Source organism: Carlito syrichta, unplaced genomic scaffold (assembly GCF_000164805.1).
Source record: "Carlito syrichta isolate Samal-C Ts95f unplaced genomic scaffold, Tarsius_syrichta-2.0.1 Scaffold305794, whole genome shotgun sequence".
In the NCBI taxonomy this organism is placed as follows: domain Eukaryota; kingdom Metazoa; phylum Chordata; class Mammalia; order Primates; family Tarsiidae; genus Carlito; species Carlito syrichta.
Genome location: NW_007249890.1, coordinates 120,000 through 145,963, shown reverse-complemented (window position 1 = coordinate 145,963; position 25,964 = coordinate 120,000). Strand labels below are relative to the sequence as shown.

The 25,964-nt window shown below is 45.6% G+C and overlaps 1 protein-coding gene across 1 annotated transcript in view; it reads left to right on the top strand.

Annotated features, from left to right (window-relative positions):
• Positions 1-17,098, top strand: part of FLT3 (fms related tyrosine kinase 3) — a 71,210-nt gene extending 54,112 nt beyond the window's left edge. The window contains exons 21-24 of the mRNA XM_021714810.1: positions 3,868-3,979; positions 4,548-4,647; positions 5,742-5,847; positions 16,545-17,098. Coding sequence (XP_021570485.1) covers positions 3,868-3,979; positions 4,548-4,647; positions 5,742-5,847; positions 16,545-16,667 — 441 coding nt within the window. The 3' untranslated portion in view covers positions 16,668-17,098. The remainder of the gene's footprint in view (positions 1-3,867; positions 3,980-4,547; positions 4,648-5,741; positions 5,848-16,544) is intronic.
• The last annotated feature ends 8,866 nt before the right edge of the window (positions 17,099-25,964 follow it).

The following is a 25,964-nucleotide window of genomic DNA, read 5'->3' as shown; positions in this document are numbered from 1 at the left end:
CAGAGCCTAGCAGGTCGAGGCTGCGGTGGCCGGGAGTGGCCACTGCACTCCAGTCTGGGCGACAGAGTGAGACTCTCAAAAATAAAAAATGTACAGCACATAAATTAAATATTAAATAAATATAAACTCCAAAAGGCACAACACTTTAATTATTAATTAATGAATATTTGTCATCCTATTACTGTTAACAAAAGAAGGCTTAACACATGACTGAATCTGCTTGTTAATAAAAACAAAAGAAAAAAGCAAACAAAAAAAAAACCCCGAAGGACAGCTGTGTTTGCAAAAGAACTCTTAGAAATACTAGATGGCAAAGTTACGCCGCTGAAACAAAGTGGTTTTTAAGAATTACAACACCTGGCTTTAAGGCACTATTCCATTTCTTTTTAAGATTTCTCTCTGTGGTTATTATCCCTACTTGTAAAATAATGATAACATCAAATGATAGCCAGACATGGTGGCTCACACCATAATCCCAGCACTTTAGGAGGCCCAGGTGGGAGGATCACTGGAGCATAGGAGTTGGAGAACAGCCTGGGCACCATAGCGAGACCCCATCTCTACAAAAAATAAAAATCAAAAAATTAACTGGACGTGGTGGCAAGTGCCTGTAGTCCCAGCTACTCAGGAGGCTGAGGCAGGAGGACCACCTGAGCCCAGGAGGCTGAGGTTGCAGTGAGCCATGACCGTACCACCACACTCCAGTCTGGGTGACAGAGTGAGAGCTCACTCAAAAAAAAAAATCAAATGCTGATATAATGCTTACTATGTGCTAAGCATTATTGTAGGTGCTTTACATATTTTAATTCATTTATTCTTCTAAGTACCCACTTTGTGGGTGAGGAAACCGAGGTACAGAAAGGCGACTTGCCTGTGGATGTGAACATGGGTGGTCCGTGCATAACCACCATGACGCGTGTTTCCCATGAGGGTCAGCCACTTACCTCATAGTGCTGATGTGAGAAGAAACCAATAAAACCAACACGAAAGTGCCTTGTCCAGGGCAAACACCAATAAATGTGAAAAACCGAATTACACTCTGTTGCCCAGGCTGGAGTGCAGTAGCATGATCCTGTAACCTCCATCTCCCAGGCTCAGGCAATCCTCCCACCTCAGCCTCCCAGGTAACTGGGATTACAGGTATGCGCCACCAAGCCCGGCTAATTTTTTAATTTTTTTGTATTCATACTAGCATCAAGCACAATGAGATCTCAGTTGATTGTTGATTGAAGTTTCACTCCTCAGACATTCAAGCCTGCTCTGATGTGGTTATGTGGGTGCCACCCTACCAACCGGTTTTCTCATATGTGGGAAAGCCTATTCCATTTGGAACCACAGTTAATTTCTTTAATTAATCAAATTAACCAGACTAGCCTGCTTGATTCAACAGCTTCTCAGTTTATAGAGGATTTAAAAGAGGGATTCTTTCCTGGCTAGGAGTAGTGGCTCATGCCTGTCATCTTAGCACATTGGGAGACTGAGGTGAGGGGATTGCTTGGGCCCAGGAATTCAAGACCAGCCTGGGCAACATGGCGAGAGTTTGTCTCTATGACAGTAAAAAAATTAACCAGGTGTGGTGGCGTGTGCCTGTAGTCCCAGCTACTCAGCAGGCTGAGGTGGGAGGATCGCCTGAGCCCGGGAGGCCGAGTCTGAGGTGACCATGATCGTGCCACTGCCCTCTGGCCTGGGTGACAGAGTGAGACCCTGACTCAAAAATAGCAACAACAAAAAGAAAAAAAAAAAGGGAAAAAAAGAGGGTGTTTTCTTCTTGAGCTTGTGTGCTTTGAAGGTCTCCTCAACCCATGAAAAAGAAAATCATGCCAGGTGTGGTGGCTCATGCCTGTCATCCCAGCACTTTGGGAGGTGGAGGCGAGAGGATTGCCTGAGCTCAGGGGTTCAAGACCAGCTGGGCAACATGGTGAGGTCTCATCTCTACAGTAAATAAAAAAATTAGCCGGGTATTGTGACGTCGCCTGTAGTTTCAGCTACTTGGAAGGCTGAGGCGGAAGGATCGTCTGAGCCCAGCAGGTGGAGGCTGTGGTGGCTGTGAGTGTGCCACTGCACTCCAACCTGGGCGACACAGTGAGACTCTGACTCAAAAAATGAAAAAAAAGGGCCGGGTTCGATGGCTCAACCTATAATCCCAGCTCTCTGGGAGGCTGAGGCGAGTGAATTGCCTGAGCCCGTGGGTTTGAGACCCGCCCGGGCAACTCAGCGAGACCTCGTCTCTACAATAAATAAAAAATTAGCTAAGTGTGCGCCTGTAGTTCTGGCTACTTGGAAGGCTGAGGCAGAAGGGTCGCTGGAGCCCAGCAGGTCAAGGCTGCGGTGTCCGGGAGCGTGCCACTGCACGCCAGTCTGGGTGACGGAGTAAGACTCCAACGCAAAACAACAGTAAAAGAGAAAAAGAAAGTTGTACAAACTCTTGGCCCCAGTAACCCATCCATCTTGTGTCTTGACTGACCTGAGTCTCTGTTAAGTCAAAACCCCCTTCCATGTTCCTGGAAGTGACTAAAGCCACAGAAGCCAGACTGGCATCACTTCTGGATGTGATGACGCATGCTTTCCTCATGACAATCTTGTGGACAGCATTTTCACTAACGGTCTGAGAAATATTTAGCCAAAGGTTCCATTGATTCTGTGGCACCCACTTACCTCTAGGCTACTGAGTGGCTTCTTAATGGAAAGTGAGTATCCACCATCCAACTTTCCAATTCCATGCACACGCCTTTGTTCAAGGTGAGCTGTAAAGAAATATGCTTTCTTTTTTAGGCTACTAGTATTAGAATGTTTTTTTTTTTTTTTGAGACGGGGTCTCATTCTGTTGCTCACAGTACAGTGCAATGGTGTGATCATAGGTCACTATAACCTCCAACTCATGGGCTCGAGTGATCCTTCTGTTTCAACCTCCTGAGTAGCTGGGACTACAGATGCATGCAACAACACCCATCTAATTTTTTCTTTTCTTTTTTTTTTTTTGAGTTGGAGTCTCACTCTGTCACCCAGACTGGAGTGCAGTAGCATGCTCCCAGCCACTGCAGCCTCGACCTGCTGTGCTCTGGCGATCCTTCTGCCTCAGCTTTCCGAGTAGCCAGAACTACAGGCGCGCGCTACCAAGCCTGGCTAATTTTTGATGTATTGTAGAGACGAGGTTTCGCCAAGTTGCCCAGGTGGGTCTTGAACCTGCAGACTCAGGCAATCCACTTGCCTCAGCCTCCCAAAGCGCTGGGATGACAGGCTGAGCCACTGAGGCTGGCCTAATTTTTTCTATTATTATTATTATATTATTTTGTAGAGATGAGGTCTTGGTTTGTTGCCCAGGCTAGTCTCAAACTCCTGGCCTCAAGCAATCCTCCCTCCCGGGCTTCCCAACGTGGCCAGCTCAGAATGTTAATCTGAAAGTGGAAAACTTCCACTTGAGCAATGTGATTTTTCTCAATTAAGCATTAAGGATGACCTTAGAAATAACACATCTCATCACCTAGCTAACAAGAGAAGGGCAGTCGTGTTTGTACATAGAAAACTCACCATTGGCTGGGCTCGGTGGCTCAGCCTGTAATCCCAGCACTTTGGGAGGCCAAGGCGAGTGGATTGCCTGAGCCTGCGGGTTCGAGACCTCATCTCAACAATAAAGTTTTTTTAAAAATAGCCGGGCGTGGTAGCCTGCATCTGTAGTTTCGGCTACTTGGAAGACTGAGGCAGAAGGGTTGCTGGAGCCCAGAAGGTCGATGCTGGGGTGGCCAAGAGCGCGTGTGCCACTGCACTCCAGCCTGGGCGAAGGAGTGAGACTCCAACTCTAAAACAAACAAACGAAAAACAACAAAAAAAGAAAACTCACCAACACATCTCCTCTTGGGTTTTGCACAGGCCCGTCTGCCTGTGAAATGGATGGCTCCGGAAAGCTTATTTGAAGGCGTCTACACCATTAAGAGTGACGTCTGGTCATACGGGATATTGCTCTGGGAAATATTCTCACTTGGTACGTCTCAGGAAGCTTGCTGGCCTCGCTGGGCTCTGGGCTTTGCATGCGCTGCCCCTTTTATCACACCCCTTGCCCACTCTGATCCCTCCTAAGTCAGAGATGTTGATTTCTGGTGTCCATAGGTCTGGTCCTATGGTCTATAACCAGCTGGAGAACATGACCCATGACTTCTTTTACCCAGTTTCAGGACTACCACTGGGCAGTGTCTGGCACAGGGGAGCCCTCCACTTATCAGAGTGTTTTCTTCTTGCGCTTGTGTGCTGTGAAGGGCTCCTCAACCCATGAAAAAGAAAGTCATGCCGGGCGCGGTGGCTCACGCCTGTAATCCCAGCACTTTGGGAGGTGGAAGTGAGAGGATTGCCTGAGCCCAGGGTTTGAGACCAGCCTGGGCAACTTGGCGAGACCTCGTCTCCACAATAAATCAAAAAAATTAAATAGACGTGGCTAATTTTGTTAATTGCATGCATCAGTTGCATGTTGATTGCGGTTTATGAGTTGTGTGAATCCATTCATGCACACATGAAGACATGGGTGAACGACTGTACCTCTTGCATGTTTTTCCCAGGTGTGAATCCTTACCCTGGCATTCCAGTGGATGCTAACTTCTATAAACTCATTCAGAGTGGATTTAAAATGGACCAACCGTTTTATGCTACAGAAGAAATGTAAGTTCAAGTCAGACTGTAAATGGGTTGAAATTAGAAATCTGCATTGCTTCCAAATGAAAAAAGTGAAAACTCTTTCATGCAAATCTCATAGGATTCCTCTTAAAAAAAGAAAATTCTTCTTTTCTGTCTTGAGCATCTGTGAACAAAGCTGAAACTTTCCTGTCCTCAGAGACACCTACTTCCTTTTTTAAAAAAAAATGGGACAGGATTTTTCTCTGTCGCCCAGGCTGGAGTGCAGTGGCATGATCATAGCTCACTGCAGCCTCAAACTCCTGGGCTCCAGTGATCTTTGTGTCTCAGCCTCCCAATTAACTGAGACTATAGGCACATGCCACTATACCTGGCTAATTATTTTTTATTTTGTATTTGTAGAGATGGTGGCAGTGGGAGAACAGGGAGGTCTGGTTATGTTGCTCAGGCTGGTCTTGAACTCTTGGCCTCGACTATCCTTCTACCCCACCTTAGCCTCCCAAGGCATGAGGAGGTGTTATAGGCATGGGCCACAACACCTGGCCACTTCCAGCTTTTAATTCCTTTGCCTGAGACATCTGTGAGGGCGGTTAGACCCCCCCTAGCCCCTACATCTTATTTCTTTTTTTTTTTTTTTAGTTGGAGCCTCACTCTGTTGCCCAGACTGGAGTGCAGTGGCATGCTCACAGCCACCGCAGCCTTGACCTGCTGGGCTCAAGTGATCTTTCTGCCTCGGCCTTCCAAGTAGCTGGAACTACAGGGATGCGCCTGGCTAATTTTTTGATTTATTGTGGAGATGAGGCCTTGGCATGCTGCTACAGTTGGTCTCGAACCCCTGAGCTCAAGTAATCCTCTCGCCTCCACCTCCCAAAGTGCTGGGACGACAGGCATGAGCCACCACACTTGGCCACATTTTACTTCTTTACATGCATTTCTGTCCATAATCTGATTTCTCCTTCTGATATGAGTCCAAAATGAGTAGAGGACTTGTCACAAAACAAATGTGTCACAAATAAGCAGCTCTGCTGGAATAAAAGGCACTTTTACGTAGAAAATGATCCACTCCAGCCTGGGCTTCATTCAGATTTTCCCCTCTTTTTCCTTGCTCTGTGGTGTTACAGATATTTTATCATGCAGTCCTGCTGGGCTTTCGACTCAAGGAAACGGCCGTCCTTCCCTAATCTGACTTCATTTTTGGGATGCCAGCTGGCAGATGCAGAAGAAGCGGTAAGTGGCAACCAGGACTTTGGAAAGCATTACTCAAAAGGATCATGGTCATTTGAAACACTTGCTGCTGTCTTCCTAAGAGCCAAAGGCAGCTGGGCTCGGTGGCTCAGCCTGTAATCCCGCACTTTGGGAGGCCTAGGTGAGTGAATTGCCTGAGCCCAAGGGTTCGAGACCCGCCTGGGCAACTTGGCGAGACCTCATCTCTACAACAAATCACAAATTAGCCGGGCGTGGTAGCACGCGCCTGTAGTTCCAGCTGCTTGGAAGGCCGAGGCAGAAGGATAGCCGGAGCCCAGCAGGTTGAGGCTGCGGTGGCTGGGAGCGGCCACTGCACTCCAGCCTGGGTGACAGAGTGAGACTCCAACTCAAAACAAAAAAAGAGGCAAAGGCTCCACGTTGTCTTTCTCACCCCAATTTGACTTGGTGGTCCTTAAGAGCTGTGTGGGGTGGGACAAAATTTTATTGATCCATGTTTTTGGAACCAAAATACATTTCCTGAAGATTTCAGCCAAATGATTGATAGATCAAAAATTCTTAAGTGTCCAGTGCAGAGAACTAGACAACTAAATAAAGCGTAACCCCTGGCCCCCAGAAGCCATCACGTCTTCCTCTGTTCAACTATGAAACATGAGGATAGCATAATCACATCGCCAAATGTGGTGGCTCACGCCTGTAATCTCAGCACTTTGGGAAGCCACGGCGGGAGGATTGCTTGAGCCCAAGAGTTCGAGACCAGCCTGGGCAATACAGCGAGACCTCGTCTCCACAAAATATCAAAAAATCAGCCAGGCATGGTGGTGTGTGTCTGTAATCCCAGTTACTCCGGAAGCTGAGGCAAAAGGGTCGTCTGAGCTTAGGAGGTCGAGGCTGCCATGAGCCGCGACTGTGCCCCTGCACTCCAGCCTGGGCTGCAGAGTGAGACCCCACTCAAAAGAAAAAAGTATAAAAGCAAATACTATGTCATGGAGTTGGGGGAAGGGATAAATAAGAGAAAATATGTGAAAAGGCTTAGCACATGCTTAATAAAATGTTAACTAAATAGAAATTGGAGGCTTTAAATGACTGTCTGTTCTCCTTTCTACATTGTGAAGAGTGCATTTTCAGTTCTGCATTCTCTCATAGACCTGTGGAAATGGCATGTCCTTTCCTTCTGTTATTGACAGAGGATTCAGTCAAAAGTTTGCAGAAAATGAAAAGACCCCAACGGATTTATAGGATACGGCCAGACACCTATAAACAGTTAATGATACTGTTAGATAAATTGAAAGGGGAGTTATAGAAAGAAACCTGAAATGGTGGCATCAGGAGAAAGGATTTTTTTTTGAGTCGGAGTCTCATTCTGTCACCCAGGCTAGAATGCAGTGACATGATCATGGCTCACCGTAACCTCCAACTCCCGGGCTCAGATGATTTTCCTGCCACAGCCTCCCAAGTAACTGGGACTACAGGCGCACATCCCCACACCTGGCTGACTTTTTGGAAGAGATGAGGTCTTGCCGTGTTGCCAGACTGATCTCAAACGCCTGACCTTAAGCGATCCTCTTGCCTCAGCCTCCCAAAAGGCTATGATTACAGGTGTGAGTCGCTGTGCCTGGCCAAGAGAAAGAATCTTGACGCTACCTGCCGGGTGGTCGGGCTTGGTTTCGTGGAGGTTTTCCTTGAACTGGCTGTGAGCAGTGAAAGAGGGGGTGAGTGGGGCGTTCCGGGATGCACAAATGATTAACTCCAGAGTTGAAGCAGGAGAGTGGGACATGAGTGTCTGTGCCAACATGCAAGGGTGGGAGGAACAGAGGACAACATAAGTGTCAACGTCATGGAGCCAGATGGAGCCGGTCCGTGTAGCCGGCCCACTGCTGCCGAGAAGCCCTGGGCTTTGCTCAGGACCACCTGGGTCTTGATCGAAGGTTCTCCTTTCATGTCCTCACACCCACAGGATGTCCCACCTTTCAGGGGGCCTGAGAGGTACCAGGAGCTGTTGACGGCGACCTATCCATGGGTGTTACATCAGCGGAGGGAATCGTGTTGAAGGACAGACAGTTCACCAGCTTTTCCTCCCACTTGCCCCCTCATGCTCTTCAACAGAGTTCCTTTCCCTTCCAGTGTCAGAGGCATGGGGTGCATGCAGAGAAAACAGTAGCTCCTTTAAGTGAGTTAGAAATGGCACTCCCTCTGGGTGGGAGGAACCCAGAGTTTAGCGCATGCCACCATGCCCGGCTTTTTGTTGTTGTTGCTTTTTTTTTTTTAGAGCTGAGGCCTCACTATGTTGCCCAGGATGCTCTCAAACTCCTAGCCTTATGCAATCCTCTTGCCTCAGTCTCCACTGAGTGGGTTTCAGCCCCACTTGCCCAGGCTGGAGCCACAGCCTTGGCTTCTCGGGCTCAGACTATCCTCCCACCTCAGCCTCCTGGGTAGCTGGGACTACAGGCACACACCACCATGCCTGGCTAATTTTTCTGCTTTTTTGTAGAGATGCGGTCTTGCTATGTTGCCCAGGCTGGTTTTGAACTCCTGGGCTCAAGCAATCTTCCACCTCCACCTCCCAAAGTACTGGGATTACAGGCGTGAGCCACCGCACCCAGCCCCGTTGTGCTTTTGGGTGCTTTTGTTTGTCTAAGACACAACCCACACAACCACACCAGACAGCCCTGCCCATCCTAAGCAAGCCCTGGCTTCTCCTCTGCTGACACTAACCCTCCACCCGCTGTCCTCATGTCTCCTAAACACAGTCCTACCCAGTCTCTTGGAGAGAAAACTGTCCTTGTCATCTTCCCCGGGGCAGTCTTTCCTGCGATATCTGTGAATGACTGTAGAATCTTTGTTTCTGCTTCATCAAGGACTAGGGGGAAAATGACCCTCAGAGAATCAGCGAGAAGGGGAGGGAAATACATAGAGAAAACATAAGTTAATGCCTTTATTATATTTTATTTTATTTTTGGTTTTGAGATAGTCTCACTCTGTGGTCCAGGCTGGAGTGCAGTGGTGCAGTCATAATTCACTACGGCCTCAACCTCCCAGGCTCAAGTGATCCTTCTGCTTCAGCCTATTAAGTAGCTGAGATTGCAAATGCACGCCACCACACCTGGCTAATTTTTAGTTTTTTTGTCTCACAATGTTGCCCAGGCTGATCTCTAACTCTGGCCTCAAGCAATCCTTTTGCCTCAGCCTCCCAAAGTGCTGGCATTGTAAGTGTAAGCCACCCTGCCCAGCCAGTAATTCTTTTAGATCTAACCTCAAGATTAATGGGGTTAGATCAGGGAGATTGTTGATTATCTGCTAAGCCATTAATTAGACAGTGGTGTGAACCACTGAAGGTTTTTTTTAGGATAGACAAACATGCTTCAATCTTTAAGCACCAGATCAAATATTCTTTCCTTTGCAAAGCTTTCCCCCACTTTCTCTAGTCAGAGTACGGTCTCCCTCTTCTGAATTCCCGTAACACTTTATCACTCTACATGAGACTCAAACCATATTGTAGGACAGTTTTGCTTTATGGGTCTGTCTGTCCCTTGTTTGTTCAATAAGTCAATGGGGGTCAGCAGGGAAGCAGGTTAGAGATCACACCCATTTTCCTCATCATTGTATACCTACCTGCTGGCATGAGGCTTAGCATCTAGAAGGTTCCGGCAAACACTTCTGGGTGTCTTTCCTCTCCTATCTGCCCCCATGAATTATAGGAAAAAAATTCTCAGAGGGTACCAGAAGAATGTACACACATTTTAAGAAAGGAAGAAACCATATTAAAACTGTACATGAATACAAGTCATGTTTGACTTCTGCAATTACAAGAGGTGCTCAAAGTGGTTACCACCAATGTCCAGACATTCTTGATGACAGTGAACTAAAAGTGATACCTAGAGAACATCTCTTAAAATGTGTATGCATTTTTTGGGCAAATCTGTATATGTTATTTATATTTTTAATTATGTGTGTGTGTGTGTGTGTGTGTGTGTGTGTGTGTGTGTGTGTGTGTATTTTTTTTAAGTGAGGCCAGGCATGGTGGCTTATGCCTGTAATCCCAGCATTGTGGGAAGCTGAGGCAGGAGGATCGCTTGAGGCCAGGAGTTTGAAACCAGCCTGGGCAACATAGTGAGAGCCCCATCTCTCCAAAAATAAATAAAAGAAAAAGAATGAAAATAAGTGACTAATTCTTTAACTCAAGAAGCTGGAGGGGGGAGAGAATGAAGAGGAAGGAGAACGAGGAGGAGGAAGTGGAGTGGGAACAGAGGAGAAAGTGGGAATGACTAGAGATAAAAGCAGAATTAAGGAGACAGGAAACTGCCGCAGCAAAATAGTAGCAGAGATCAGAAAGACCAAAGGTGTTTCTCTGAGTAACGTAGGTGCTGGTATTTTTGAGTGCATAGTCCTATACTTTATGTATTAGCTACAGTAACTTGTTTCATCCTCACATCCATCTCACTAAGCAGCTTTTCTTATTACCCCTTTCACAGACTAGTACATTGAGGTACAGAGAGGTTAAGTTATTTGCCTAAGGTAACACAGTAAGGGTCATCCTTAGGATTTGAATACAGTAGCAAGAGCTGGGGGAAGGCAGAGAGTCAAGAAGTCTTAAGACTGAGCCTAGGAGTTTGAAAGCAGCCTCGGCAACAAAGCGAGATCTCGTCTCTACAAAAAAAAAAGAAAAGAAAAGAAAAGAAAGGGGAACATCACTAAGGATAAAGTTACCATTTTTAAAAGTATAAGAAAATGTGTGGACCTACTTATAATGATACATTTGAAAACCCAGGGTTTCACATATTTGTAAAGATACTAGGGTCATGTATTACTTATGTAATGAAAAAGTCATTTAGGGCTGAGTGCGGTGGCTCATGCCTGTAATCTCAACGCTTTGAGAGGCTGAGGTGGGAGGATTGCTTGGGCCCAGAAATTTGAGAGCAGTCTAGGCAACAAAGTGAGATCTTGTCTCTACAAAAAACAAACAAACAAACAAAAAAACAGCCGAGAGTGGTGGTGAACGCCTATAGTCCCAGCTATTTGGGAGACTGAGACAGAAGGATTGCCTGAGTCCAGTAAGGCGAGATTATGGTAAGCCGTGATTGTGCCACTACACTCTAGCTTGGGTGACAGAGTGATACCCAACTCAAAAAAAAAAAAAAGGTAATTTAGGGCCAAGTGCAATGGCTCACCCCTGTGACCACAGCACTCTGGGAAGCTAAGATAGGAGGATCACTTGAGCCCAGGAGTTCAAGACCAGCCTGGGCAACATAGCGAGCCCTCGTCTCTACAAAAAAACAAAAACTGGGCATGGTGGCAAGTGCTGTAGTTCCAGCTACTCCGGAGGCTGAAACAGGAGGACAGCCCGAGCCTAAGAGTTGGAGGCTGTGGTGAGCCATGATCGTGCCACTGTACTCCAGCACAGGTGACAGAGTGAGACCCCAACTCAATCAATCAAGTCATTTAGAAATCACATAAAGACATGGAAAGGAAGACATGACAAGGGGCGACATAGCACAGCTAGACCCAGTCACGGGCTCTGGGAGTAGAGAGAGAGACTGAGGAGTCAGAGATGGTTCTGGAGTCTTCAGACCGCGGACGGGGTGGATGGCGAATGTCCCTGAGCTCAGATGTGGAGATGTCGGGTGTGAGGTGTGGCTGTGTTTGTGCTCCAGGCTTCAGGAGCTGGCCAAAAAGGCAGAGTTAAGATGGACATCAGATTCAGCCGGTCCAACAGGCCCAGCCCACTGCTGTGTCCTTCACACAACACATGCGGGAGGTGCTCTCGTTCGTGGCTCAGGGACAGGCATGGCTGTCGTGGTGCCTCAGCTTCAGATAGAGGCATGTAGGGTCAATGGATAAACGGGAGTGCCAAAAAAATATACACTTTTTGTGTGTGTGGTTTTTTTTTTGAGTTGAAGTCTCACTCTGTCGCCCAGACTGGAGTGCAGTGGCCACTCCCGGCCACCGCAGCCTCAACCTGCTGGGCTCCAGCGATCCTTCCGCCTCAGCCTTCCAAGTAGCCGGAATTACAGGCACGTGCTACCACGCCCGGCTGATTTTTTTATTTATTGTAGAGAGGAGGTCTCACTGCCCAGGTGGGTCTCAAACCCGCGGGCTCAGGCAATCCACTCACCTAAGCCTCCCAAAGTCGCGGGATTACAGGCTGAGCCACCGAGCCCAGCTGGATACACGTTTTAAGAGATGTGATCTATGTATTACTTTTCAAAGCCGAATTAAATTACGGTAGCAGGCCGGGCTCGATGGCTCAGCCCGTGATCCCAGCACTTTGGGAGGCTGAGGTGAGTGGATTGCCTGAGACCGCAGGTTCGAGACCTGCCTGAGCAACTTGGTGAGACCTCATCTCTACAATAAATCAAAAATTAGCCAGGCGAGGTAACGCTCGCCTGTAGTTCCGGCTACTTGGAAGGCTGAGGTAGAAGGATCACTGGAGCCCAGCAGGTCGAGGCTGGGCCTGTTGGATCGGCTGAATCCAGTCTGGGCGACAGAGTGAGACTCCCATTTAAAAAAAAAAAACAAATAAAATAAATAAATTACAGTAGCAATGTGCAGTATGACGATCACTCAACCATGTTTCCGCCATTTTCTGTGACTGTCCTGCCTGTCGCATGGTGACGCTAGCATTCATTTGATGAACGCCATCTTTTGTGCGCACGTCATAATTAAAACGTGTATACATTTTTTTGGCATCCCGTATATCATTTTTTAGTTTTCTAGAGAGAAAAGAGGAAGAGTAGGAGACAGTCTAGGCGGTTAGCACTGTAACTGTTATAACACTATAAAAGAAGCCTGAGCATGGCTCACATCTGTAATCCCAGCACTTTGGGGAGGCTAAGGTGGGAGGATCGTGTGAGGCCAGGAGTTCGAGGCCAGCTTGAGCAACGTAGTGAAACCCTGCCTCTACACACACACACACACACACACACACACACACACACACACACACACACACAAGCCAGGTGTGGTGGTGTGCACCTGTACTTCTAGCTATTCAAAAGTCTGAGGTAAGAAGACTACAGGAAGATCCCAGGAGTTTGAGGCTGCAGTGAACTATGATTGTGCCACTGCACTCCAGCCTGGGTGACAGAGCAAGACCCTGACTCTAAAACCAAACCAACCACTATAAAAGAAGTAGGACAATAGAGTCTATAAAATTTAAATAAACAGAACACAGAATTCCTAAATTTATCTGCCAAGATCTTAGAAGTAATAGCAAAGACATATACAGGGAAGACCCCCCCCAAAACTTGGGATTTACTTCTTTAAAAAGTGTATTTATTCTTATAAGTTTAAACTTCAATCACCTTCAAAGTACTCTCTGTCTGATGTGCAGTACACCTATTGAGATGCTTTTTCCACTGCTCGAAATCGTTTCTGAACTCGTCCATTTTGGTACCTTTTAGTGCTTCTGTCATTTTTTGTTTCACCTCTTCCACATCAGCAAAATATTTCCCTTTGAGGACTTTTTTCATCTGGGGAACCAAAAAAATGTTGATCAGAGTGAGATCAGGTGAGTAAGGAGGGTGGGGCACAGGGGTCATGACGTTTTTGTTTAAAAACTGCTGAACACTCTGTGCGGTGTGTGCAGGTGCACTTGTAAATTGCCCATCAAGAAACAGGCTCATCGAAAGTAGATTGGATTAAAAAAATGTGGTACATATACATGATGGAATATTACACAGCCATAAAGAAGGACAAAATTATGAACCTTGCAGCAACTTTGATGGATTTGGAGTCAGTAATACTCAGTGATCTATCACAGAAACAAAGAACTGAGTACCACATGTTCTCACTCATAAGCAGACCCTGAACAATTATTATAACACTGTAAGAAAGGGATTGACAGTAGTGGGAAACTGCCAGGGGAGGGAGCAGGGAGTAGGGGGAGATACTTTATCAATAAGCGTACCTGATCTCAAACCAGGTGATGTGGGGACCAAAGTGAGGCCCAAACTTTACCTGCACAATGACCATTTGTATACCTAACCCTGAATTGTACCCCACATCTTTAAAATAAAAAAGAAAGAAAGAAACAGGTAAACGCGTTGAAAAAACTGCAAAAAAAATTTTCACTGAGGCTGAACACAGACAGCTTCTCCCAACAATGTTAGTTGGTCCACGGATACCCATGGGTTCCTAGAACGCTTACCTAGTGGGAAAAGCCTGTTCCTTCAAGGAGCCTGCTCTCCAAAGAATAATTCTGGGGTTTTTTGGGTCCTCCCTCATATAACCCTTTATGTATATAAAAAGCAAAGGAAATAACCAAGCTATTCACAATAAAATGCAAATGACTGTTAAATGTAGAGAAAGATGCTCCAGTTTGCTGATCATATGCAGGTAAGGAGATAACACTTGTGACTCCATGAAGGGGCAGAGATGGGAAAAACTGTTAGTATCCGCTATTGGGAGAGCTCTGGTGAGAATAGATTTCCCAGACACAGTTGAGAGGACCAGAAATAAGGACAACCTCCCTGCAGGGCAGCCTGGACCTGGGTGTCACCATTCATGGAGTGTTCTCTTCGACCCAGCAATTCCACTTCCCCGACCTATCCCGGGGTAAGACTGGATCAGTTGTGCTTTTTCAGTTTGTATTATACAGCTAGTCCCCCAGGTTAATTAAAGCTCATCAGTATCACCGTCCGTAGACTGCCATGGGGGGGAAAAGTGGCCATACTCAGAGAATAATGAAAATACACACATGTAACTTATGAACAGTAAGGGGGGGACCCCAAAAACCTGCAGTTATCTTTTGGAGTGTGGGCCTCTTGTAGTACTCTCGAAATTTGTTCCTCCGGATCGAGCGGTCAACCAAAGTGTTTATCTGGAAGTTTTGAGAAGGTTGCATCACGGTGTGCATCACAGTGTGCAGAAGAAAACGTCCTGAGTTGTAGCAAACAGGCGACTGGTTCTTCCACTGTGACAACGCACCTGTCCACAAAGCACCGAGGGTTCAGCCGTTTTTGACCAAAAAACACGGCATGACCCCATGCCCCACCCTCCCTAATCTCCAGATCTTGCCGTGTTTTTTTGTTTCCTGGATGAAAAAAGTCCACAAAGGGAAACGTTTTGACAATGTGGAAGAGGTGAAACCAAACACGGCAGAAGCACTCCAATGCATCAAGACGAAGGAGTTCAAAACTGTTTTGAGCAGTGGAGAAGGCATCTTGATTGGTGTATTGCATCAGACGGAGAGTACTTTGAAGGTGACTGAAGTTGAAACATGTGAGAATAAATACACAATTTTTTTTTTTGAACTGGAGTCTCACTCTGTCCACCCAGGCTGGAGTGCAGTGACACGCTCACGGCCACCCCAGCGTCAACCTGCTGAGCTCCGGTGATCCTTCCACCTCAGCCTTCCAAGTAGCCAGAACTATAGGCGTGCACTACCGTGCCCAGCTACAATAATTTTTTTAATAAATAAATTGTATTGGGGGGCTCCCCCTTGTATAGTAACAATATATTACTAACTCAAAAATAAGGTTTTAAACCAAGATTGACAGTCTGAACCTATGAATACCAAATTGTGTGTGCATGGCAAGCTGTCTATAATGGTGGTCACTTCTGGTGGTTTTAGCTTTTTTCTGTATTCCTTTCTGTATTGCTTAAATGATCTGTGTGAATGTGTGCTAATTTCATAATCAGAAAAAAGAAGTAACACCTTTTTTCATTTTGGAAAAAAACTTTAAGGCCACAAAACTACCAAGTAAAGATTCAAGGATCATTCCCCTGTATTAAACCCATAATGAACAGATTAGATTTGTGGCCTTTTTCTTTATTTTTTTAGAGACAAGACAAGAGCTCACTCTGTCACCCAGGTTTGAGTGCAGTGATATGACTGTAGCGCACTGTAACCTTGAACTCCTGGCCTCAAGTGATCCTTCTGCCTCATCCTCCTGAATACTAAGGGTGTGCACCACCATGGCTGGCTACTTTTTTTTTTTTTTTTTTTTGTATTTTTATGGAGATGGGGTCTCCCTATGTTGTCCAGGCTGGTTTCAAACTCCTAGCCTCAAGCAATGTCTCCCACCTTGCCTTCTCAAAGTTCTTGGGATTATAGGTGTGAGCCGCCATGCTTGGCCAGGCCTTTTCCTTTTATAATTTTTCTGCATGATTTTAGGATTTCTAGAGTGACATTTTGTATCTAAGAGTAGAATCAATAGTGAAACAAAATATTTGACTACGATGTGATTTCTTCATTCATAAAAGGACCACAACTGCTTTGTCAATGAATATGTGCAATACTTCCTAACACTATGCATAAGAAAGCAGTTGTCTACATGTGTAACCTGAAAATATGTACATCTATTTTGTATCAATAAAAACAAGTGCCAGGTTCAGTGGCTCAGCCTGTAATCCCAGCACTTTGGGAGGCTGAGGCAAGTGGATTGCCTGAGCCTGCGGGTTCGAGACCAACCCGGGCAACTTGGCGAGATCGTGTCTCTACATTACATAAAAAATTAGCCGGGTGTGGTAGCGTGAGCCTGTAGTTCTGGCTACTTGGAAGGCTGAGGTGGAAGGACTGCTGGAGCCCAGTAGGTCAAGGCTGTGGTGGCCAGGAGCATGCTACTACACTCCAGTCTGGGCCAACTCAAAAAAAAAAAAAAAGTGAAAAGCAATTGTTACATAAAATAATCATTTGTATTTAAATGATGTACAATGTGGGCAGGGAACACGCATGTCTAAATCAGATGGTGATCAGTGTTCTGCCTCTTTTCTGTACTCAGATGTACCAGAATGTCGGTGGCCGTGTTTCCGAGCGCCCTTCTGTCTACCAGAACAGGCGACCTTTCAGCAGAGAGCTGGATTCGGACCCGCCATCGCCACAGACTCAGGTTGAAGAGACATAGAGAAACAATGTATCTTAAGAGCATCATTCCCTACCTACCTTCAGCAGGCTGTAGATTACCAAAATGAGATTAATCTCATCATGAAAAGAAAACATATTATCAACTGCTGCTTAGCTGGACTTTTCTCTACAAGCTGTCTGCACCTCCTCTTGTTTCCAAAGGGAATTTTGTAAAATCAACTCATCCTGTGTGCAAGACAGGAAGAGCTGATCATCAACTTGGTTGGGGCGCCCACCTGCATCCAAAGGCCTTCTCAGGCTGGCTGGAGAGAAAATTGTGACCTGAGGGATGGCATCTTCTTGTAAATACGTACAATGAAAGCATTTTGCTAAAGAGAAGCTAATATGATTTTTAAAAATCTATGTTTTAAAATAAGATGTAATTTTTTCAGCTATTTAGTGATCTATTTTATGGATGGAAATAAAAATTTCTACTATAGAAATGTCTGTTACTGAATTATTTACATGGTATATTTAGGGCAAGACTTAACCGGAGTTTACAAATCTGTGGAAATTGCCAGCCATGTTTTGGTTGTAGTGTGTATTTTTTTCAATTGAGAAGGCTTTCTCTTGTCTGATTTTTCTTTTTCTTTCTTTTTTTTTGAGTTGGAGTCTCCTTTTGTCACCCAGACTGGAGTGCAGTGGCACAATCACAACTCACTGCAGCCTCGACCTACTAGGGTCAGGCGATCCTTCTGCCTCAGACTCTCAAGTAGCTGGGACTGTAGACACGCATCCCCATGCACAGCTAATTTTTTTTGGTTTGTTTTTTTGTAGAAATGAAGTCTGCTACGTTGCTTGGCTGGTCTCACACTTCTGGGCTTAAGCGATCCTCCCACCTTGGCCTCCCAAAGTGCTGGGATGATGTGAGCCACTGTGCCCGGCCCTATCCTTCTTAAAAGCAGCCATGACTCCTGCTCCACCAGGTTAAGAGTGACAGATGTTGAGCATCTGTTTGCTTCTCCATCGCCCTGCTGTCCCTGGGCGTGCTCTCAGTTCTCTTCTTTCCTAAAGCTTGACACCCTCCAACCCACAGGCTTATGAACTTGGCTTGTCCTCCTCCCTTTCCCGCTGGGGGCCACCGGGTCCCACCTCTTCTTTCTTCGTGTTCTCCCTTGAGTGTAGGGTGACCCCTTCTTAGCTCGGTCACCCGTGTCACCCAACATCTCTAGCCTCAGTTTCCTTTTCTGGAAAAGGAGAATAAAGGTATCTGTTTTGTAGGGCTGTTAGGAGAATTACATGAATTAAATACATAATACACATAGGTTGCAAATATATAAATATAGAACATACAGCCAGGTGTGGTGGCTCACGTCTGCAATCTCAGCATTTTGGGAGGCCAAGGCAGGAGGATTGCTTGAGCCCAGGAGTTTAAGAGTATCCTGGGACACATAGCAAGATCCCATCTCTGAAAAACTAAAACTAGTTTGGTGTGGTAGTGCGAGCCTCTGGTCCCAAACTTACTTGGGAGACTGGGGTAGGAGGCTCTCTTGATCCCAGGAGTTCGAGACTACAGTGGGCAATGTTTGTACCACTGCACTCCAGCCTGGGCGACCCAGTGAGACCCTGTGACTAAAATAAAGGCAGGAAGGAGGGGAGGGAGGGAGGGAGGGAGGAAAGAGAGAAAGAGAGAAAGGAAAAAGAGAGAAAGAAGGAAAGAGAGAGAAAGAGAAAGGAAAAAGAGAAAAAGGAAAGTGAGAGAGAGAAAGAAAGGAGAGAGAGAAAGAGAGAGAGAGAGAAAGGAAAGAAAAAAGGAAAGAAAGAAGGAAAGAGAGAGAAAAAAGAAAGGAGAGAGAGAGGAAGGAAAGAGAAAGAAGGAGATAATTTTGCATATCAGATCAATGTCTGGCACCTAAGTGTGACCTAAGATCATCTGCACTTTCCTTTCTGGTGCAATCCCTTGCCTTAGCAGAGGTCACCATAAACTCACTTGGAGAACATGGAACCGTTCTCCACCAGCCCGGCCCCCAGTCTCTCTGCCACTTCCTAAGGTGCTGATTTACGTACGTCACTCCCCTGAGCACATGCGCTCCCCGGGGCCCAGCAGCTAAAGCCAAGCTCTCTACGTGGCATTCAGTGTCCTCAGCCTGGCCCCACTGCATTGCCCAGAACTAGCTCCTCGTGTCCGTGGGTGTGTCTTTTTCTGTCACCCAGGTTGGAGTGCAGTGGCACCACCACGGCTGCCACAGCCTGGACCTTCTGGACTCAGACGATCCTTCCACCTCAGCCTCCCAAGAAGATGGGACTACAGGCATATGCCACCATGCCCAGCTAATTTTTAAAAACTGTGTAGAAATGGGGTCTTGATATGCTGTCCAGTCTGCTCTTGAAATCCCGGGCTCAAGTTATCCTCCCACGAAGCTGGGACTGCAGGCATTTGATTGGATTTTAAGGAGTTTGAAGGCAGAAATGCCAAGTTGTATGCTTAGCTCCTATTTGTGTATGAATATTTGCATTCAGCTACATTTTTACTTACTCAAGTAAAAGTATAAACCATGCTTGATATTAAACAAATAGTTTTGCGTTTTTACTTATAGCAATAAACAAAATCTCCCCTTTATGTTACAACTGAAATCCCAAAATGCTTCTTCAGGAGAACTGAGGTTAGAATTCAAGGTACATTTCCCCCCCTTCTTGTTTAGGTATATTTACATTATTCACACATATTTACACACACATACTTTTTTGCTTTTTACGCAAATGGAACCACACTAGTTCTATCCTCAAACATGCCTTTTGTTCTTTACAATGGTCCATATTTGCCCAAATATGCATATTCGTGAAGCCCTTGTTAGGTGCTAGGCATTGTGCTGTGAGCCAGATGGATGCTATCTCATTTAATCTCCATAACTTCCTTGTGGTTAGGTAATACAATTATACCATTTTTTTTCCTGAGGAAATTAAAACCTTGGTCAATAACTTGGAGTGTACAAGCCCCTGTTAGCACCTTTAGATTACTGTTGTGTTATTTCTTGTAGCTTTATTTATTTATTTAAAAATACAGGCAAAGTCTTGCTATGTTGCCCAGGCTGGTCTCGAACCCCCAGGCTTGAGTCATCCACTCGCCTCCGCCTCCCAAAGTGCTGGGATTACAAGTATGAGCCACCATGCCTGGCTGATGTTATCTATGGTATTTATACATTTTTTGTTGTGGTAAAAAAAAAAACCACACGAAGTTTACCACACTAGCTGTTTTTAAATATGGGGTGCCCAAAAAGGGGACATACTTTAAGTGATATTATCTATGTATTACTTTTTGAAATTGAATTAAATTACGATGGCCATGTGCAGTATGATGTTTGCTCAACTGTGCTTTCGCTATTTTCTTTGTCTGTCCTGCCTGTTGCATGGTGACACTAGCATTCATTCAGTGAATGCCATCTTTTGAGTAAACATCATATTTAATACGTGGATACCTTTTTTTGGCACCCCTGTCTAAGTTCAGTCATGCTAAATGTAGTCACATTGTGAAACAGATTTCCAGAACAATCTTCATCTTGCAAACCTGAAACCCTTCATCCTTTAAACACTAACCCTCCAGGGCGCCTCCCCAAGTCCGGCAACCACCATTCTGCTCTCTGTTTCTGTAACTTTGACCACCCTGCATGCCTCCTACAAGTGGATTTGGGCAGTCTTTGTGTGTGGACTGACTTATTTCACTTAGCGCGGCATCCTCAAGTTTCATCTGTATTGTAGCACATGTTGGAAAGTCCTTCCTTTTTAAGACTCTGCTGTAGACATGGGCCGCATTTGGTGTATGCTTCCATCCTTTGACAGACACATGGACTGCTGGCACCTCTTGCTTATTGTGAATAATACTGCTCTGAACTGGGTGTGCAAACATCTCCTCAAGACCTGCTTTCTTTCTATTCCTTTGGGGAAATCTCCAGAAGTGACATTGCTGCATCCTATAATAGTTACATTTAAAAATTTGTGTTGTGTTTGTTATTTCTAAAGATCCTTACTGTGGTGGTCACATGCCACCTCTGTTATCCAGCATCCATTTCCATTTCACGGTGACAATACCGTGATCTGGTGATAACTTCTTCCCGGTGGCTGCAGCTTGGTGGGACTTTAGTCAGGTGACTTTGCCTTCTAGCCAAGGAGGGTCCTTGGCCCAGGGTAGGCGAATTGGCTTCCTTTCTTTCTCTAGAACTTTGTACCTTGGCTAGATTCAGGCAAGGGTGGGAAAAAAGGAACTGGGCTGGGTGCGGTGGTTCACACCCGTAACCCTAGCACTTTTGGAGGCAGATGCTGGAGGATTGCTTGAGCCCAAGAGTTCAAAACAGCCTGGGCAACATAGCAAGACCTCATCTTTACAATAAACAAAAAATGAACTGGGCATGGTAGTACACGCCTGTAGTCCCAACTACTTGAGAAACCAAGGTGGAAGGATCGCCTGAGCCCAGAAGACTGAGGCTGTGTTGAGCCGTGGGCATGCCATTACACTACAGCCAGGGCAACAGAGTGAGATCCCAACTTAAAAATAAAAAAAGAAAAGAAAGAAAGAAAAAGGAAAGAAAATGGAGTCGTGGTTTTTGCAGACAGTCCTGATCTCTGAAAAGACTGACAAGCAGCTCGCGGCTCTTAGGTCCCAGAGTCACGTTGTCTCCTCTTCTTTCTCAAACCTGGTCCTCCGGCCTTTCCATGAGCCACCTCTGAAGTCCTGAGCCCAGATTCGCCTCCCCCGCTTGCAGCCTGAGGCCTGGGCGGCGCACCTGATTGCCTCACTGAGCCCTGGGCAGCGCTAAGGGCTCTGTGGGCTTTCCCTGGACATGACTTTATTCCCACAGCCTTCCACTGTCTTGGGAAGATGGAGGAGGAAGTTGGTCGAAGGCATTTGGTAAGCCTTTTTGAACTGCTTGTCAGGAACTATTTGCTAGTGACAAGGAAAATGAATGTGAGCTAACACTTACAAGAATGTTCTGGCTGGGCGCGGTGTCTCAAGCCTGTAATCCCAGCCCTTTGGGAGGCCGAGGCGAGAGGATTGCCTGAGCCCGCGGGTTCGAGACCAGCCTGGGCAACATGGTGAGACCTCGTCTCTACAATAAATCAAAAAATTAGCCGGATGTGGTACCGCATGCCTGTAGTTCCGGCTACTTGGAAGGCTGAGGCGGAAGGATTGCCGGAGCCCAGCATGTCGATGCTGGGGTGGCTGTGAATGTCACTCCAGCCTGGGCGATGGAGTGAGACTCTAACTCAAAAAAAAAAGAAGAATGCTCTTCTTTTCCTTCTGCCAAAGCAGTGTGGGCAGGACATGTTCATTTTTTGTTTTGAGTCAGGGTCTCACTCTGTCACCCAGGCTGGAGGGCAGTGGCATGATCACAGCTCGCCGCAGCTTTGACTTTCCTGGACTTAGGCAAGATCCTTCCACCTCAGTCTCCTGTGTAGCTGGGACTACAGGTGGGTACCACCAGGCCCAGCTAATTTTTTAATTTTTTTGGTAGACATGAGGTCTTGCTATGTTGCCCAGGCTGGTCTCAAACTCCTTGGCTCAAGCAATCTTCCCGCCTCGGCCTCCCAAAGTGCTGGGATTATGCCTGTGAGCCATCGCACCCTGCCACACAGGCATATTTTGAACACGCCTTCTCTGTGGATGGAGTGAAACAAAATACCTGGCATACCTGGCATCCCCCAGGGAGCACAACCCTTGCTGTGTGACCTATTAAAGTCACCAAGGGATCTGATTTCCTCGAAAATAAATAGCCTCTTGTTCATGAGCTTTATGATTATCATGTCAATTGACATCCATATCCCACTTCCTTTAAAAAAAATCAACACTATGCTTTTAAGGAGTCATTCATGGTATTCTTCAGGGTAGCCTAAGTCTGTTATTTTTAAAAAGGATTCATTTGTGGTATTAACCTGCAGCTGAATTTTTTCATTTCACAGATATCCTTTGTGAATATACTATGACCACCACTCACTCTTACACGAATGAGCACGTAAATAGTTTTGGGGTTAGATTGGGCAGTGGTGCCCAGGTCTCCTCCATGTCACTGTACTGTGTAACATTCCTTTTGTATGTGCCAGATATGACATTTGCTTATTTAAGGTTTTTCCGGAAAATAAAGTTTACTTAGAAAGTAGATTAGAGAGAGAGAGAGAGAGAAGATTGACCTCCCCAAGGTAGGGGAGGGGACCAAAGCTTAGATAAAAGCATGGTGGCAATAGCTCAATGGACACATTGTGTGCCCAAATGTGACATTTAAAAGGCAGCATTCTCTGCGCAAGGATGGCACTTAACATTTGCTTATGAAAAATGAGAGCAGGCTCTTATTGCTGGGCGTGGTGGCTCACATCTGTCATCCCAACACTTTGGGAGGCAGAGGCAAGAGGATTGCCTGAGTCCAGGGGTTCGAGAGCAGCCTGGGGAAATTAGTGAGCCCTCGCCTCTACAATAAATAAAAAAAATTAGCCGGGCATGGTGGCACTCACCTGTAGTTGCAGCTACTTGGAAGGCTGAGGTGCGAGAATCGCTAGAGCCCAGCAGGTCGAGGCTGTGGTGGCCATGAGTATGCCACAGCACTCCAGCCTGGGCGACAGAGTAAGACTCCAACTCAAGAAAGAAAGAAAGAAAGAAAGTAGCCTCTTATTAAACCCAACAGATTGTTAGTGCTTAATAAAGAGTCTTTTCGTGTTTTAGATTGTTTTAGTCTGGGTCAAGCGATGCCCCGACCTCGTCACCCGTTTTTAACTTCTTGTGGGAACACACACTCAGGTTGCCTTTTGCCAGGCCCACCGCGTCCACCAGGCCTTTGTGGTGATCATGCCAGTAGGGGGCGCCCGAGCGCTGCTTTTTTTAATTGGTCCCAGGCACTGGGTTTGATTTCCTGACTATAGGCCCTGCCCGCCTTCTGGAAAGGCACATTTTAAGTAGCAGAATTAAAGGAAAGATCAACCAATGGGTCTGACGGAAAATCAAGTCTCTATTCATATAACTTTAATTCATGGAGTATTCCATTATTTTGTTTTATTTTTAAGTGTCAATAATTGTATGTATTTATGGGGTACCACGTGATGTCTTGATACATGGTGGAATAATCAAATCAGACGAATTAGCATATCTACCACTCAAAGATTTATCTTTTCTTTGTGGGTGAGGACATTTAAAATCCTCTCTTAGCCATTTTGAAGTATACAATATACAATAGCCCTTTTCTCCTTCTTCCTCCTCTTCCTTCTTTTTTGTTATGGAGTTGGGGTCTCACTCTATCACCCAGGCTGGAGTGCAGTGGCATGACCATGGCTCCCCACTGCCTCCACCTCCCGGGCTCAGGCGATCCTTTTGCCTCAGCCTCCCCAGTAGCTGACTACAGGCATGTGTCGCCACACCCAGCTAATTTTTTGATTTTTTGTAGAGACGAGGCCTCGCTATGTTGCCTGGGTGGGTCTCGAACTCCTGGGCTCAAGCAGTCCTCTTGCCTTGACTTCCCAAAGTGCTGGGATTACAGTTTGAGCTACTGCACCAGGTCTACACTGCATTATTATTAGTGACAGTCTTTGTGCTGTGTGGTAAAACACGGAAACTTCTTCCCCGTCTAGTTGAAATCTTGTACCTATGACCCACGGTCTCCCCAAATCCTGCCCCGCCCCAGCCTCTAGCAACCATCATTCTACACTCTACGTCTACGAGTTTGGCTTTTTTAGATTCCACGTGTATGTGTGACACACGATACGTGTCTCTCTGTGCCTGGCTTGTCTCACTTAACCTAATGACTTCTGGGTTCATCCATGTTGTTGTAAATGACAGAATTGCCCGTTTTTTCAAAAGGTAGGATTGTTTTCCATTGTGTACATATATCATATTTTTCATTTTTTTTGAGTCAGTGTGTCACTCTGTCGCCCAGGCTAGAGTGCACTGGAACGCTCATGGCTGTTGCAGCTTTGACCTCCGGGGCTCAGGCAATCCTTGTGCCTCAGCCATCCAAGTAGCTGGGACTATAGGTGTGCACCATCACACCTGGCTAATTTTTTAAATTTATTGTAGAGACAAAGTCTGGTCGAGTTGCCCAGGCTGGTCTCGAACCCCTGGGCTCAGGCAGTCCTCTCCCAAAGTGCAGGAATTATAGGCGTGAGCCACCACACCCGGCATATATGATATTTGTAAAACCCATTCATCTGTTGATGGATATGAAATTGTTTTTATTTCTTGGCTATTATAAATCATGCTGCAATGGGCATACTGATTCTAATTCCTTTGGATATGTACTCAGTGGGATTGCTGGATCACATGGTAATTCTGTTTTTAGTTTTTTGAGGAACCTCTATACTGTTTTCCAAAATGGTTGTGTTAATTTACAATCCCACCAACAATGTCTAGGGGTTCCATTTATCTTTTTTTTTTTTTATAAGAGCAAATTTAACAGGTGTGAAGTGATATCTCATTATGGGTTTTTTTGTTTGTTTGTTTTGAGACAAGGCTTCACTGCAGCCTTGAACTTTTGGGCTCAAGCGAACCTCCTGCCTCAGCCTCTTGAGTAGCTGGGACTACAGGTGTGTACCACCACATCTGGTTAATTTTTCTATTTGTTTTAGAGATGGGGTCTCGCTTTGTTGCCCAGGCTGATCTTAAACTCCTGGCCTCATGGCATTGGCCTTCCAAAATGCTGGGATTACAGGCATGAGCTACCACAACCAGCAGATATCACATTATGGTTCTAATTTACATTTCTCTTATGATTATAGATTGAGCATTTTTTCATATATCTATTGGCCATTTGTATATCTTCTTTTGAAAAATTTCTATTCAAGTTCTTTGCCCATTTTTATTTTTATTTTTGTAGAGACAAGGTCTTGCTGTGTTGCCCAGGGTGGTTTTGAACTCCTGGATTCAAGCAATCCTTCTGCCTTGGACTCCCAAAATGTTGGGATCACAGGTGTGAGCCACTACACCCTGCCTGATCATTTTTAAATAGGGCTATTTTCTTGTTATTGAGTAGCTAGAGTTCCTTGTATATTTTAGATATTAACCCTCTATCTGATGTATGATTTGCAAATATTTTCTCCCAATCTGTGGATGACTCTTCACCCTATTTATCATTTCCTTTGGCCTGCAGAAACATTTGAGGCAATCCCATTAATCTACTTCTGCTTTTGTTGTGGTGCTTTTGGGGTCATATCTAAAAAAAAAAAAAATAATGGCCCAAATCAATGTCATGGGACTTTTCTCTTATGTTTTCTTCTGGTAGTCTTATAATTTCAGGCTTTACCTTTAAATATTTAATCCATGTTGAGTTGATTCTTTGTAAGGGGTGAATTATGTGTCCATTTTCATTTTTTTTTTTTTTTTTTTTTT